Source organism: Anopheles ziemanni, chromosome 3 (genome assembly GCF_943734765.1).
Source record: "Anopheles ziemanni chromosome 3, idAnoZiCoDA_A2_x.2, whole genome shotgun sequence".
Classification (NCBI taxonomy): domain Eukaryota; kingdom Metazoa; phylum Arthropoda; class Insecta; order Diptera; family Culicidae; genus Anopheles; species Anopheles ziemanni.
This window is the reverse complement of record NC_080706.1, coordinates 33055241-33067444: the sequence shown is the minus strand read 5'-3', so window position 1 is coordinate 33067444 and position 12204 is coordinate 33055241. Positions and strand designations below refer to the sequence as shown.

At 45.4% G+C, this 12204-nt stretch overlaps 3 protein-coding genes across 3 annotated transcripts in view; 1 reads left to right on the top strand and 2 right to left on the bottom strand.

The window, feature by feature from the left end:
- LOC131289549 (uncharacterized) overlaps positions 1 to 2744 on the bottom strand; it is a 49369-nt gene extending 46625 nt beyond the window's left edge. The window contains 1 exon segment of the mRNA XM_058318832.1: positions 2263 to 2744. Coding sequence (XP_058174815.1) covers positions 2263 to 2719 — 457 coding nt within the window. The 5' untranslated portion in view covers positions 2720 to 2744.
- A 4778-nt stretch (positions 2745 to 7522) lies between these two features.
- On the top strand, positions 7523 to 9455 carry LOC131283990 (maternal effect protein oskar). The gene is made up of 4 exons (XM_058312840.1): positions 7523 to 7775; positions 7854 to 8371; positions 8442 to 8538; positions 8607 to 9455. Exons 1-4 carry the CDS (start codon positions 7661 to 7663, stop codon positions 9152 to 9154), a joined length of 1278 nt encoding a protein of 425 aa, XP_058168823.1. The 5' UTR covers positions 7523 to 7660; the 3' UTR covers positions 9155 to 9455.
- Positions 9456 to 10269: 814 nt separating this feature from the next.
- LOC131287406 (uncharacterized) lies at positions 10270 to 12037 on the bottom strand. The gene is made up of 5 exons (XM_058316452.1): positions 12021 to 12037; positions 11624 to 11957; positions 11500 to 11550; positions 10439 to 11432; positions 10270 to 10349 (listed from the first exon to the last, which is right to left on the bottom strand). Exons 1-5 carry the CDS (start codon positions 12035 to 12037, stop codon positions 10270 to 10272), a joined length of 1476 nt encoding a protein of 491 aa, XP_058172435.1.
- Positions 12038 to 12204: the final 167 nt, after the last annotated feature.

Sequence of the window (12204 nt, the reverse complement as noted above, 5' to 3'; positions counted from 1 at the left end):
AAGTTGGTTACTCTAATGAACTATCGAATCTGCTGCTGTCCAGAGCACCCGAGCATCGGACACAATTCGTTGATGATGCTGTGTTTTTTTTTGTTGTCTTTTTATGTATTTGTTACATCGTTCCTCTTTTCCAGAACGTCCTCCTTTGCCGTTGCCTCCTGATTACGGCTAGAAATCGGTCGCAAGATCTGGTGTGAAAGCCCGAGGTCTTTTGATGATCCGGCTGTACCCGGGAAGATCTCTTCCTTCCTTCCACCCGTCGTATCATTTCCTGTTCCCCACGTCCCTCCAACGAACCGCGTCGATCTTCACCGATCAAGATCATTAACATCGTCGACAACGTTTTCTTCTGCCTCTTCCTTCCACGGCGGACCCGAGCAATCGGTGGGGTATTTTTCCAGTTTTCCCTTGTTGTCCATCGCGTCCCGGGCCGGGTTTGCTCCGCCGGCCTGGATGGGCTCAATTGTTTGCTCAACTTTCTCAGGCGTTCAGACGTTCTTTGGGACGTTGTCTTAGGCCGATGTTTTCCATTATCTCCCCGCCGGCCCAACGCTTGGATGCTGTTGTTGGACGCCGCATCGCTTCTTCCATGTTCTTTGCCCAGCCCTAATTAGTTACTTCCCGTGGCTCTTCGGGGGAGACTGTGGTTGTGGTATTTCCGGTCACCCGGTTTGCACGAACAGGATACACAGGAAGCTGTGTCCAGCGACTGTCAACTGGATCTGGGGTACTTTCGATCCAGGTTACTGTGGAACGTGTTATTTCCTCATTAATGGACATTCCTCTTTTCTGTAGCATCTTTTCTAGAGAGTTGACCAACGATACGCGGAGATGAAGATGGTAAAGCATGAATGTGTATGTTCCGATAACAGACACCTCTGCATGGCAATACCGTATTCACGGCCTTATCAACCAGCCTATCGATCAAACTTTTTCCAACCGAGGCGGACGCGAAGATAAACGGGCTAAGGTTTTTGGCCCTATCTTCGTGAGAACCCAAAATTCAGCTTGAAGGTTGATTGCATGACCGCTTTGCAAGCTGTCGACCTACAATGTTTGTAGTTAAGTTAAGAGTTACGATATGTTCATGTATAATTTGCGCTGCCCGAATACATTCTCGAGCGCTAATTCTCAGACTTTTGTTCGTTCTTTCTCCAGCTGCCCATTGCCAGCCGGTACAATTGATGGGAAAAAGGTGCCCTCACCCACTTGCATCGCTCACAATTGTTGTCTGATGACGAACCGGCACCTCATCGCTTTCCGTATGGCTGCCACCCTCGAGCGCGGTCGGCCCGAAGTTGTTTATTTTTCTTTAGCCAAGCCAACCAAGCAAACCCGGAACCCGGCAAACTCTTTCCCCCGGGCGGAAAGTTCGATCTTCCCCTCCGAGCCGCGCTACCCTCTCTGTGTCTTCGAGCACCGCGAGAGGCACTTTGTAGATACGAAGTTCTTCTCCAGCCGGCGCCCGATCGTGGCTTCCACATGCCCCCCTCCTCGGTTGAAAACGTCGAAGAAACCAGTGGTGGCCGTGTGCGGCGACACAAGCCAGACACGTCGAAGAACGTCTTCCCAAGGCGACGGAGACGGCGGCGGAGGAAACGAAAGCCGAGGACCGATGATTCCGACAAATTGAAATGAAAAACTAATGTAAACGCAATGGTAGAGTAACAAATAAAGAAAAGTAAAAAGACCGACACATACAGCAACCCGGCGAGCATTCAAAAGATGCGCACTCAACATCAGCAGGCCGGGGCCGTGTGCGTTAGTGTGTGAGCGTTTGGTTGGAAATAATTTACGGCAATACTGCTGCTGCTGCTGCTGCCGGGGTAGTTTCAATTCCTCCGAATTTCCTTCCATCGCTCCACCAAGAAAGAGTTAGCCGCGTGGCCTAAGCGCGGGTTGGTGTCGCGAGATGCTGCAAAGGCAAGCAACGGCAGCCGCCAACACAAACGTACGCGACACATCGCGGCGCAATTGATGCTGAGCATCGGCTGATGAGCATTTGTTCGGCTTCCTTCCCCTGCTCGCCGTTCCTCCTTCGCCGGTTCGCATCCGGAAGCCACAACACAAGTTGTTCTGTTCTGCTTCCAACGATATTAACTACGTATGCCGTCATTTTCCCCCGTCCCTCGCCATCGGTGGCGTGGTCGAGTAGTTTCACTCGGAAATGGATCGCAGCAAAAACTAAATGGCACACTTCGATAGATTTCATCCAAATCTGCAGCACATGGTAAAAAAATACATACAACCCCGCCTGAACACTTTCTCACTTTCGCGCAAAAAACTTACCCTCGTAGGTCGCCGAAGCGGCAATGGCCGGGACGGTGGCCGAGGCAACGACGGTAATATTCGCGGCATCATAACCTTCAGCTTCGCCAACTCCAACACCGTCGCCATCATCAGCATCAGCATCATCGTCATTGCCATCAACTTGTGAAAGTTTATCGTTGATCAGGTCCGATATCAGCTGGCTACACTCGGACTCGATGGCGTAGCAAAAGTGCTTGAATTTCTCGAATCCATCGCGGGCAATCAGCTCGATCAGCAGTTCGCACCGCACGTCCAGGCTCGGCTCAGCGCTCAGCTGCTGCTCCTGGTCGGCCGTCAGGACGCCGCTCTTCAGCAGCACCTGGACCAACGCGGTGCCGATCAAATCCCGCACGATCGACAGCCGGTGACGCATCAGCAGCGACCGCACTTCGGCCGTTTCGTCGGCCATTGCAGCGGCTTCAGCGGCATATACACACTTCTTGCTCCTTGCCAAGGACCACACCACCTGGTTGACCACCCGCGCACAACACAATACACAGCAGCCTACAACACCACACACTCCGCGACGCACAAAACGGAAACAAACTTGAACGACCCACGCGCGAGAACGAACCAGAACGTCGCGGTTTGCTCTGTTTACTTTCACCTCTTGGTCGCCACTGGCAACGCGAGCTCCTTCACGATGCCCCACAACGGGTGGGGCGCGAAACCACAACGGGGGACGGCTGCGCTACACTGTTTGTAAACAATTTTCTCACTCATTCAACCCGGACCAAGGGATCACTACACCACGCAAGCGTCCGCTTCCGACGATGTCACGACGTCGACTGAACGATTCGCTGCGAAGTAGTGTTGGCAGAATCGGGACTCGGAAGATTCGAAGATTCGATCCCTAGACGGATTCTAAAGATTCGAATCCCATTTGACGGATTTTAAAGATTCGAATCCCATCTGACAGGTTCTAAAGATTTGGATCCCATTTGACGGATTCTAACCGGCCTGCTACACGAGCCGCAAACTCCAACCGCAAACTCAAAAACCGTATAAGTTTACGTCAAAATCTTTGCGGTTCGTGTAGCCGCGTTTTGCGGTTCCAATTCTGTGATCCACGCTAAACGAGCCTCAAACTCAAACACTTTGCGGCGCAAAGAGGTTTTTGTTTTTGATTTTTCAGTTAACTCAAAAATCTTCCTTCAAAGCAAACAAGATCTTATTTCAATGCACACAAAAAGTAAAAGATGGATAATCTGTTGATGAATGAAGTGTGGCTAACTACCCTATCGCGGGTCATCGAGTTGAGTACCCAAAACTTGCAACAACGCAACAGGCGTACCCAAGGGGATTTTTGAAATATTTCCGGCGCCTGGTCCGACCCGTTTTCGCGTCGAAAACGGGTCGGTCTAGGGCACGATGCGCAGTAAATTTCGACCCGATTTGACAGCGATGTTGACGGGCTGTCAGATTCAAATTTGATGGTGGGTTCAAATTCAAAATAGTGGGTTCGAAAAAAATTATCAATCTAGGTTCAAAAATAATATCCTCTCTAGGTCTGTTTTCCCTCCTCATTCCGCTATCTTTCCTCTTCCCTCTCCTAGCCTCCACCTGTAATGCACACTTGATTCGATATTCTTTCATTTTTTTACTGTCGCGATCGTGGTTAACACAGTGGTAGTGATTACATTGGTGGTAGCTGTTGAAGAGATATTTTTATTGTTTGGTTAGTGAGGATTGAACACTTATCGTTATACATACCATACGATGCGCAGACCGGTTGATCTATCGGCGATGTTGGAAAGTGTCTTGTTGATTGTCTGTTTTATTTTACGTAACGATGGATACATTTTCTCAAAATTGCACTCGCGCGAAATAAGGTGCGTAGTATAAAATCATGAAACTAGAGGTTGGAGTTGAAAAATTCGACGAAGTTTGTGCAGTTTAATAATGTGTTTGGTTTTTCTATTGTGCTTTTTTTTTTAGATTTTAACACTCAATTGACGGTGACTGCAGCATGTTTTGGTCAGAAAGCACTCGCCAATAAAGTGTTAAGTGTGGAAGTATTCATGCTACGACATCCACTGGGACAATCAATGTGAAACCCACCGAAACAACTGAAAACCGGCTCAGGACATTCCATCGTCACTGTGTACCTTTTCAAATTCCACCAGCATTGACATATCACGGTAATTATTGAAATCATGTTACAAAGATATAACTTTATATTTGTGCCATTTATAAGACGAATACTGTGTATCATTTATTTTTAGAAGGAGCTTTCAAACGCAACCTTCACAACCATTAATATCATACCAGCATCTAAGCCATCGATTTCAGGCAAGTGAATCAGAGAACAACTCTTCTTTCATTAGTTGCATGAGTTTTGTCGTCTGCAAGGCTTGCGGTATTACTTTACATTGACTTTGGTCCCATTTTCTCTTTCCCAGTTTTTCGTTTCGCCAGCCCACCAGCAGTCGCTTCATGATGCTAAGATCGATAAGATGCAAACGATCCGCTACCACGACATCCTAGACTATGTAAAAAAATAAATCTTAAAGAGGTGTAATCGTTCTTTGGTGTCCTGGATAGGCGCCTTGCCTGAATCCTCCATCAGTTCGTTGTGTCCCAGAAAATACAATGGTGCGAGCAACGCTGCCGTAGTGACCTACGACAGTACATTTCTGGCAACTGCTATAATCAACATGTCCTACTACACCTGTGAAAATTAAATGAAAGAACAATTAAATACATGTGAAATTGTCTGCTGATAAGTTTTGTAGTCAACCTGTTATGAATGCTCTTGTTGGCTTGTTGGCTTCGCCAAGCCACTGGACTGTCAAACTGGTGTATTGAGCAAGCTCATTACACCAGCGGCCCCCACGTTTGACAGTCCAGTGCTTTTTCCATGCCACCATTGGTGACCAGTGTGATAAGGCCATTAGATTCCCGTTGATGTTTACTCCACATTCCATTAATAAATAGCGTTGAAACCCCATTTCATCCACATAAGCTCCATCTCGATCTTCAACTAGAATTTCTGCTTCCACGGGTATATTGTCAGCTACAGCTTCAATATTTGCTGTAGATTGCTGCGTTTTGAACATTTTTTGGACATTGTCGGATCGACGATAGAAAACAGCATTCTTTCGCAAATGTTTTAATTCGGTTTTAAGCACATTTTCAAGGGATTTCTTGTACAAAATAGACACCAAGTTTTTACAACATACTGGACGAGCGGTTATTTTAAAATGTAAACAATTCCTCAACGGGCTGTTGCTCACACACACACAAGTCTATGCTGTTGGCAAAATAACGCGAGAGAAAAGGACGGAACGATAGAGCAGACAGCATTTGGATTGTCATTAGGAAGTGAGGGGTATGTCAAATGGTGGCGGAGTGGTTGCGGGGTAGCTCTCCCGTCGTGGAGGGGTTTTTTTGTATGGAACTTTCATGGGTTCGGGTCGAAACGTCAATTTGGCGCTCCTTGGGTATTGTGCGTAGGCAAAAAGATGGCAACCGTTTGCTGGACAATACTGTAGCAGAGCAAGCAAATGAAACTATAATTAACTTTCTTCGCATGAAGAAGGAAGATTTTGATGTTCTCAAGTTACATAAAAAGTGGTAGTATAAAATATTTTAATCTTTATCATTAAACTTTTTGAAACTTTTGGATAAAATCAGTTGGTGGGCCGGACTTTGCCGACTCCTGATCTATAGTGAATTTATAATTGATATTCTAGCTATAAAATGACAAAATATTACTTCGAATTCGACAAAAATTCAATACTTCGAATAGCCATTTAGGCAAAAAATTGCCAAATTGTTAATAACTTTTGATTCTTTGAACCGATTTTCACGATTGACCCCTCAAATGAAAGGTCTGCTCAAGACACACAACTGTAACGATAGTTAGATTGTCCAGTCTACTTAGTTTTTGCGAAATGATTTTGTATGGGAAAATGGCAGAAACAGCCAATTTGCCAATAACTTTTGATTCTGTGGACCGAATTTTACGACAGACCCCTCAAACGAAAGGTCTTTTGCAGACCAACAACTTTGTGGAAGAAAAGACTTATCCATCGTTTCCAGTTTTGGAGAAATTAAACCCAGGAAAACAGAGTTCGAATGGTCCCGATGCGCAATCTCTCTCTTCGAAAGAGAATGAGAATTGAAGAATTCTCTCTTTCAAATCGGCGCATAGTGGTGGGTAGTTCCCTCGGAACTGAAATGAAACAGCTCCCTCTGGGAGCGATAGCGATAACGATCCAGATGGTCCTGGGGACCGTTCACACGCTGGATTTAGCCTTTGGATCAATTCAACCATTGATTGTACAATTGTTAAAGTAACAAATAATATGAAAAATCGGTAAATTTGGTAGGCACGCATGATATGACGGATTGGGGTTCGGAATCGGAGATCCGGATCTCAGAATGGATTTGAATCGAAAAATTCGAATCCCTGTAGGGATTCAGTTTTCCCATCGCTACTGCGAAGTCGACTGACGCGAAGTCACAAACCTTGAACGGCCTTTGAAGCTGAAATAACCTATTTGTTAATAACTTTTTTGCACAAGGACCGATTTTTAAAGTTGACCCCTCATTTTCAAGATATGTAACTTTTTCGGAAGTAACATTCTTTCATATTCCCTCAGTTTTGAGAAAGTTAATTGTGTCACGGATCATTACCGGTACGTTGACCTTGCCGCTAGTAAAACCGGCTCACATTCCCGTTTAGAATCGGTAAAGGCCTTTACACCGTTGGGCTTAAAAAGTAACGTTACGGCAGTTACGTGTTACTACCGTTACTATGATTTCAAACGCATGCAAATCTACTATCCATTTAATTTAGTATATTTTATAGATAAATCCACTAATTTTTGTAACAACAAATTCATAGGACTTGAAAAAGTATATGATTGATGTATCAATAAAATTAGAAAACTATAATGCAGCAAAGTGCTTAGAAAAAATTGATCAAAAGTGAGCAAATATTGTATAAAGAATTCAATGATTTTCGAGGCAAAAAATTTACGGCTTAAAGTTTAATAATAAACAGTAAGTATTAATTTTATTTGAGCCTTTTCGTATGTGCCAATCCCTGTGTTTACTAAAGTACTAAAAACAAAAAGAACACAGCTCTCGGTTTACACCAAGGTGTACTATAACTACTAAGTGAGTTACGTTTCCGGCGTCAACACGTGGCTCAAGGACTTCCAGCGAGAGGGGCTATAAAACAGACACCCAGCGTACGGTACGCTCCATTTGCCAGATGTCCTCAGCGTTCAGCGTACGCGTTTGAGGAGTGTTAGAAAGGCCACGTGTCGTCGCAGTGCTTCAAATTCTTTTGTGTGATAACAATAGGTGCCGTGCGGGTGCTCTAGAGAGCAGGTTAAAAATGGTCCAACCCGTGTACGCTAGGCTTAGCGAAAGTGACGAGGAATTGATGAACCACTTGCGCAGTGTGATCATCACGCGTTCGAGGGATGGAGCGACAATCGATGAAATTATAGGTAATAAGAGAGAAAATAATCCAACCGAACCACGTGTGTTGTTACATGTTTGTATCATGAACTAAATTTCCCCCGCAGAAGACTATTTGGAACTGACGGGGAAACATTTGTTGGACAATTTCTTATGCCGCAACGATCTTATGACTTACCTGTCTATGATCGATGGAATTTGGTACTCGACCGAGGGTACACAGAGCGTTATACTGTGGTACTGTAGCACGCCCAGGACGAAACATCTTGTCGACATGATCAAGCAGCAGAAAGCTTCGCAGACTGCTGGTGGTCACTCCTATCGTCACTACATGGCACGTGAAGTGGTCCTCGAAAACGAGGTGGTAGACAACTATGGGAACAATCTCAATCCGTCTACTGGAATGGGATGTGGTATTAAACCTTCTGCTCCGGTCGTTACCTTCGCCACCACCGCTCAGGAGAATTGGCGGATGCCATCGGTGGCTGCAACGCGACGTCCAACAACACGACAGTTTCGCTACCGGAGACCACAGCGAGAGGTACGGCATCGGCCGTACACAAGACCCGAGACCACCAGCTACGGACCGAGCTGGAGACGGCCGAGGAGCTGTGAACTCGATTATGTAAGTTATTCTACGCGGGAGAAAACCTTTGCTGGGGTTACTAAGTTGTTCCACTTCTTTCCTTTCTTAGTGTAAGTACGGGCCATCGTTTCATCAACATCAGCTGCTTGGGGATGACTTTTTTCTAGCCATAGCGAAATGGGAATTGAAGTACTCTTTTGACCCAGGTATTTACTCTTCTCGATCGATTTCCATATCCTTTAAAGTGTAACGTTTGCTGTTCTACTTTCTAAAGGCCATGACATCGAGATGTGTGGATTGTGCATCTCGGGATTAACTCTCTCCGATGCAGCGATGCGAATTCAGGTGGCGCCGTACATCGCCGGTCAAGTTCTAATCAACGTTGGTACGGTGGACCTTCTGCATGGTCGGGTAATGATCGATCTGATACACGACTTCGAGCTGCTGATGGCTCGGTTCCGTGATCGAAACGTCGAACCGATCGTGACAACCCTCGCACCGATAGCGAACTCGGGTGGCCGAACGATCATGGCGGAGCGGCTACTAAAGTTCAACGAGTACATCCGGCGCACTTGTCCGCGCTACATCGACCTATGGAAGTACTTTGTCCATGCGGACGGAAGCTGTCGGTTTGAGCTTTACCAGCCTGGACCACGCACCGTCACCGGCAGCATTCGACCCCACGTGCTGTGGAACAAACTAGGCCGGCATCATTTAATGAGTGTGATAGGACACGAAATAGCTGCCCAACTAACTGGCAGTACCTCGGCCCAGTTACTAACGCCACACTATGGGCTTGGCTCGGTCGGCATCGTATGCTGATGAACTATGCCATTTCCGTACTAGTCCCTACAAATCTTTATGGCGTGTTTTCCCCTTTTTGGTTTGCCATCCACTCGAAAGTGGCTTTTGTATACCGTTTTTTTTAAAGTTATGCACTGCGCATCCGCCGGCATCTGGCATTTTAAATTGTTCCATGCTATTGTGTCCCGTTGGTGGCCAGTGTCTTATATTTGTAATGTTATATTTGTTTTTTCACTTGCGCACCATTCGTTACCCGGTGATTGTTTGCTTTAATTGAAGCTAAGCTTTTACAATAACAAAACAAGCTATCACACAATGATCGCCTGAGGCTGATGACGATTGGTTGCTTGGAGCGGAATAGGCCTACATTGGACACAATTTCCACATCTCGGTTCCGGGACCGAGAGCGTGGTGATGTCCATTGTCCCCTCCTCGCGTACTGTTGGCAGAGCGTTCGTCCGTTCGAAGCCACAAGAGTTCGTCCTTCCGGATGACGAATTGGCTTGTCGCTTCGAGAAGCACGAGTTCCAGAAGTCGATGTCCCCACATGCGGCCGGCCCATTTGTGGGGTAGTCTGCTTTTCGAACTCGTGTCGGAAAGGGTAAAAGAAAAAGATGACCAGCTTGCAGCAAATCGACCGGTCGTGTAAGCTGGTTGATCGTGAAACTCATTGTTTCATTTTTTGCTTAACCGCCAACTTCAAACCTCTCGTTATCATCCTGGCGAACAGTGAAGCTCCATCCAAAGATGCGACTCGAGTCGATCTCCAATTTGATCATGATCTTACAAAGCAAACACTGTGCGATTCCTGTGTTTGTATTGTTTTAGTGTTTATGTGTTTGTGCATACATGTGTCAATAAAAAATGTACAAAAAAGTGCATCAGAAGAAAAAAGCAAACAAATAGTGTACTTTTTACTTGGTCAATTTTTATCTATTCCTTTAATAATTCAATCTATTTTACAGCTATTTCAATTGGGGCTCCATCGGATGGTTTATTCGACGAAAAGAAATTAATCATTTAAATTCAAAGGGCTTGCCTTAACATCCAGGTGCTTTGGTTGGTTGTTTGATTGATTTATAGTTCAGTTTACATTATAGTTCATGATAGCATTGTACTTATTGTGGCATAATTTAGGTTATGTCGTTGATATTCTTTATGTTTGAATGCGCGCAGAAATAGTCAGTTATGTAGTCACGTACAAATCGCCTATCTGAAAGAAATATATAACAAAGACAAAAGATTACCATACATTCGTTCACGTGTCTCGTGAATGCGGAAACATTATGTTCGGAAACTTACCAGGATACTGATTTAAGTAGATGATATTGTCAGCCAGTCTTTTGGCAAGCTTTTTAAACAGGAACCGATTCTCGATCAGACCATCGTTCAACGGACGCATTAACGCTTGCACCACCCATTTGGCAATGCGCTGCCGACAGCTCGATACGAGCACATCGTTCAGCTCGATCGAGGGACTGTACGGGCCGAGATCCTGCTCCTCTCCGTCATCCTCGCCAAACAGTGTTACAAATTGTGACTGAACGAGATTCTCATACCGCCGGTAATCGTCTTCAGCAATCCTAACAAGTAAACCCCTCAACTTCATTCTCTGCATGTGTAACTCGCACGGCCACATGCTGCGGCGCAAATCTTCCGGGTCGGGGGGCAAATTTGGTGCAATTGCTTCTGCCAAACGGTTGCCATCAATCCGAGGGCTAGGAGTATTCTGTGCGGCTTCCAGCGTGTGAGATGTTTTGTGTTGACCCTTGCTTAAATCCGCTTGTTCAATTTCACTAATAATAGCCTTTACTTGTCCCTGATCTTCACTCCATTCGAAAATGTTTGCCTCGTCGTTTGCCGGTTCAAACATTGCTTGAAGCTCTTTGAGTATTTCATCGTCCATGGCATCGTTACGCAGCTGTGAAGGCTTTAGCTCTGTAAGCTGCATTTTTTCAGGGACAGCGTTTTCCCCTTGACCTGAGGAATTCACATTTGGTTGCTCGTTCCAACTGCAAGTCGGTACGTCGTTCATTTGCTTATCTTGAGTAATACATTTTCCTTCAAATAGTCGCATCTTTTCTTCCAGGCTCAGTACAGGCACGTTTCTCAGCGATCCCGATTGGATGGCACTACTAATATCTTGGCTTTGCGTGTCTAGCTGGACCGACTCATCAAGCTCCGTTTGTACTCCAATGTGGCACTGTTCTCTTTTGATCAGTGCCGGTTTAAACTTAACATCCGTCAGATTGGGATGCAGGATACCAACCGCTGTTTGCTTCCGGATTTCTCCTATCTGGAAACGAAAACATGTTACGATAAGAACAGAATCCTTGCTGCTAGAAGCTAAAATTATTACTAACCTTTTTTAAAATAAAATTCCTATAAAGTGAAGTAATCATACAAGACTGTACCTGATGGACAAGAAAATATGATTTTAACGATGCTGTGCCACAAAATGTTCGGTAACAAAGAGCTTTAACTTACCGCCCGCATCTCGATCGCCTCCGCACATTGCATCACTTCATCCTCGCTGAACGGATTATCTTTGGCGTTGTAAACAGACAACCATGATTGATAGTTTTTCCTCAACATTTTATCCAAGTAAAACAAATATTGCTGCCGAACTTTGGCCGACAACCGATGGGCGGGTAGCTGTATGTCCTCGATCAATTCCATTGCGTCGTTCCCGGAGGAATCATTTATGTGCTCCGGCACTGAGGGCACGCGGTTAGCATCCCTCAATGGATCAAACACACTCCCACGGTAGGCAAAATCGAATGGATCGGCTTCTACATCGGCGCAGTATTGCTTGTTACTCCTGGAATTACATCGTTTTCGGTTAAACCAGCACTAGACGATGGTTGGTGTGCACTGTACATACCATTTTCTTTTGAGCATCTTGAGTTATTTAAGTTTTTAGGAAAGTTCTACACTATATCGATCGATTCTTGTGCATCCTTGTGAGTTGTTTACACCGGAATGAAGAAGAAAACCACCGGCATTTGGTAAGTAGAGGGAACGTTGCTTGTAAACAAACTCCCCTACTTTGACTGTCATATTACCGC

What these genes read in the sequence shown, in the direction of transcription:
- LOC131283990 (XM_058312840.1), top strand. Translation starts at nt 7,661, where the DNA reads ATGGTCCAACCCGTGTACGCTAGGCTTAGCGAAAGTGACGAGGAATTG. An exon ending in GACAATCGATGAAATTATAG is followed by an intron (nt 7,776 to 7,853) that starts GTAATAAGAGAG and finishes TTTCCCCCGCAG; the next exon opens with AAGACTATTTGGAACTGACG. An exon ending in GAAGTACTCTTTTGACCCAG is followed by an intron (nt 8,539 to 8,606) that starts GTATTTACTCTT and finishes TACTTTCTAAAG; the next exon opens with GCCATGACATCGAGATGTGT.
- LOC131287406 (XM_058316452.1), bottom strand. An exon ending in GGAATTTTATTTTAAAAAAG is followed by an intron (nt 11,433 to 11,499) that starts GTTAGTAATAAT and finishes TTTCGTTTCCAG; the next exon opens with ATAGGAGAAATCCGGAAGCA. An exon ending in CTACTTAAATCAGTATCCTG is followed by an intron (nt 10,350 to 10,438) that starts GTAAGTTTCCGA and finishes TATTTCTTTCAG; the next exon opens with ATAGGCGATTTGTACGTGAC.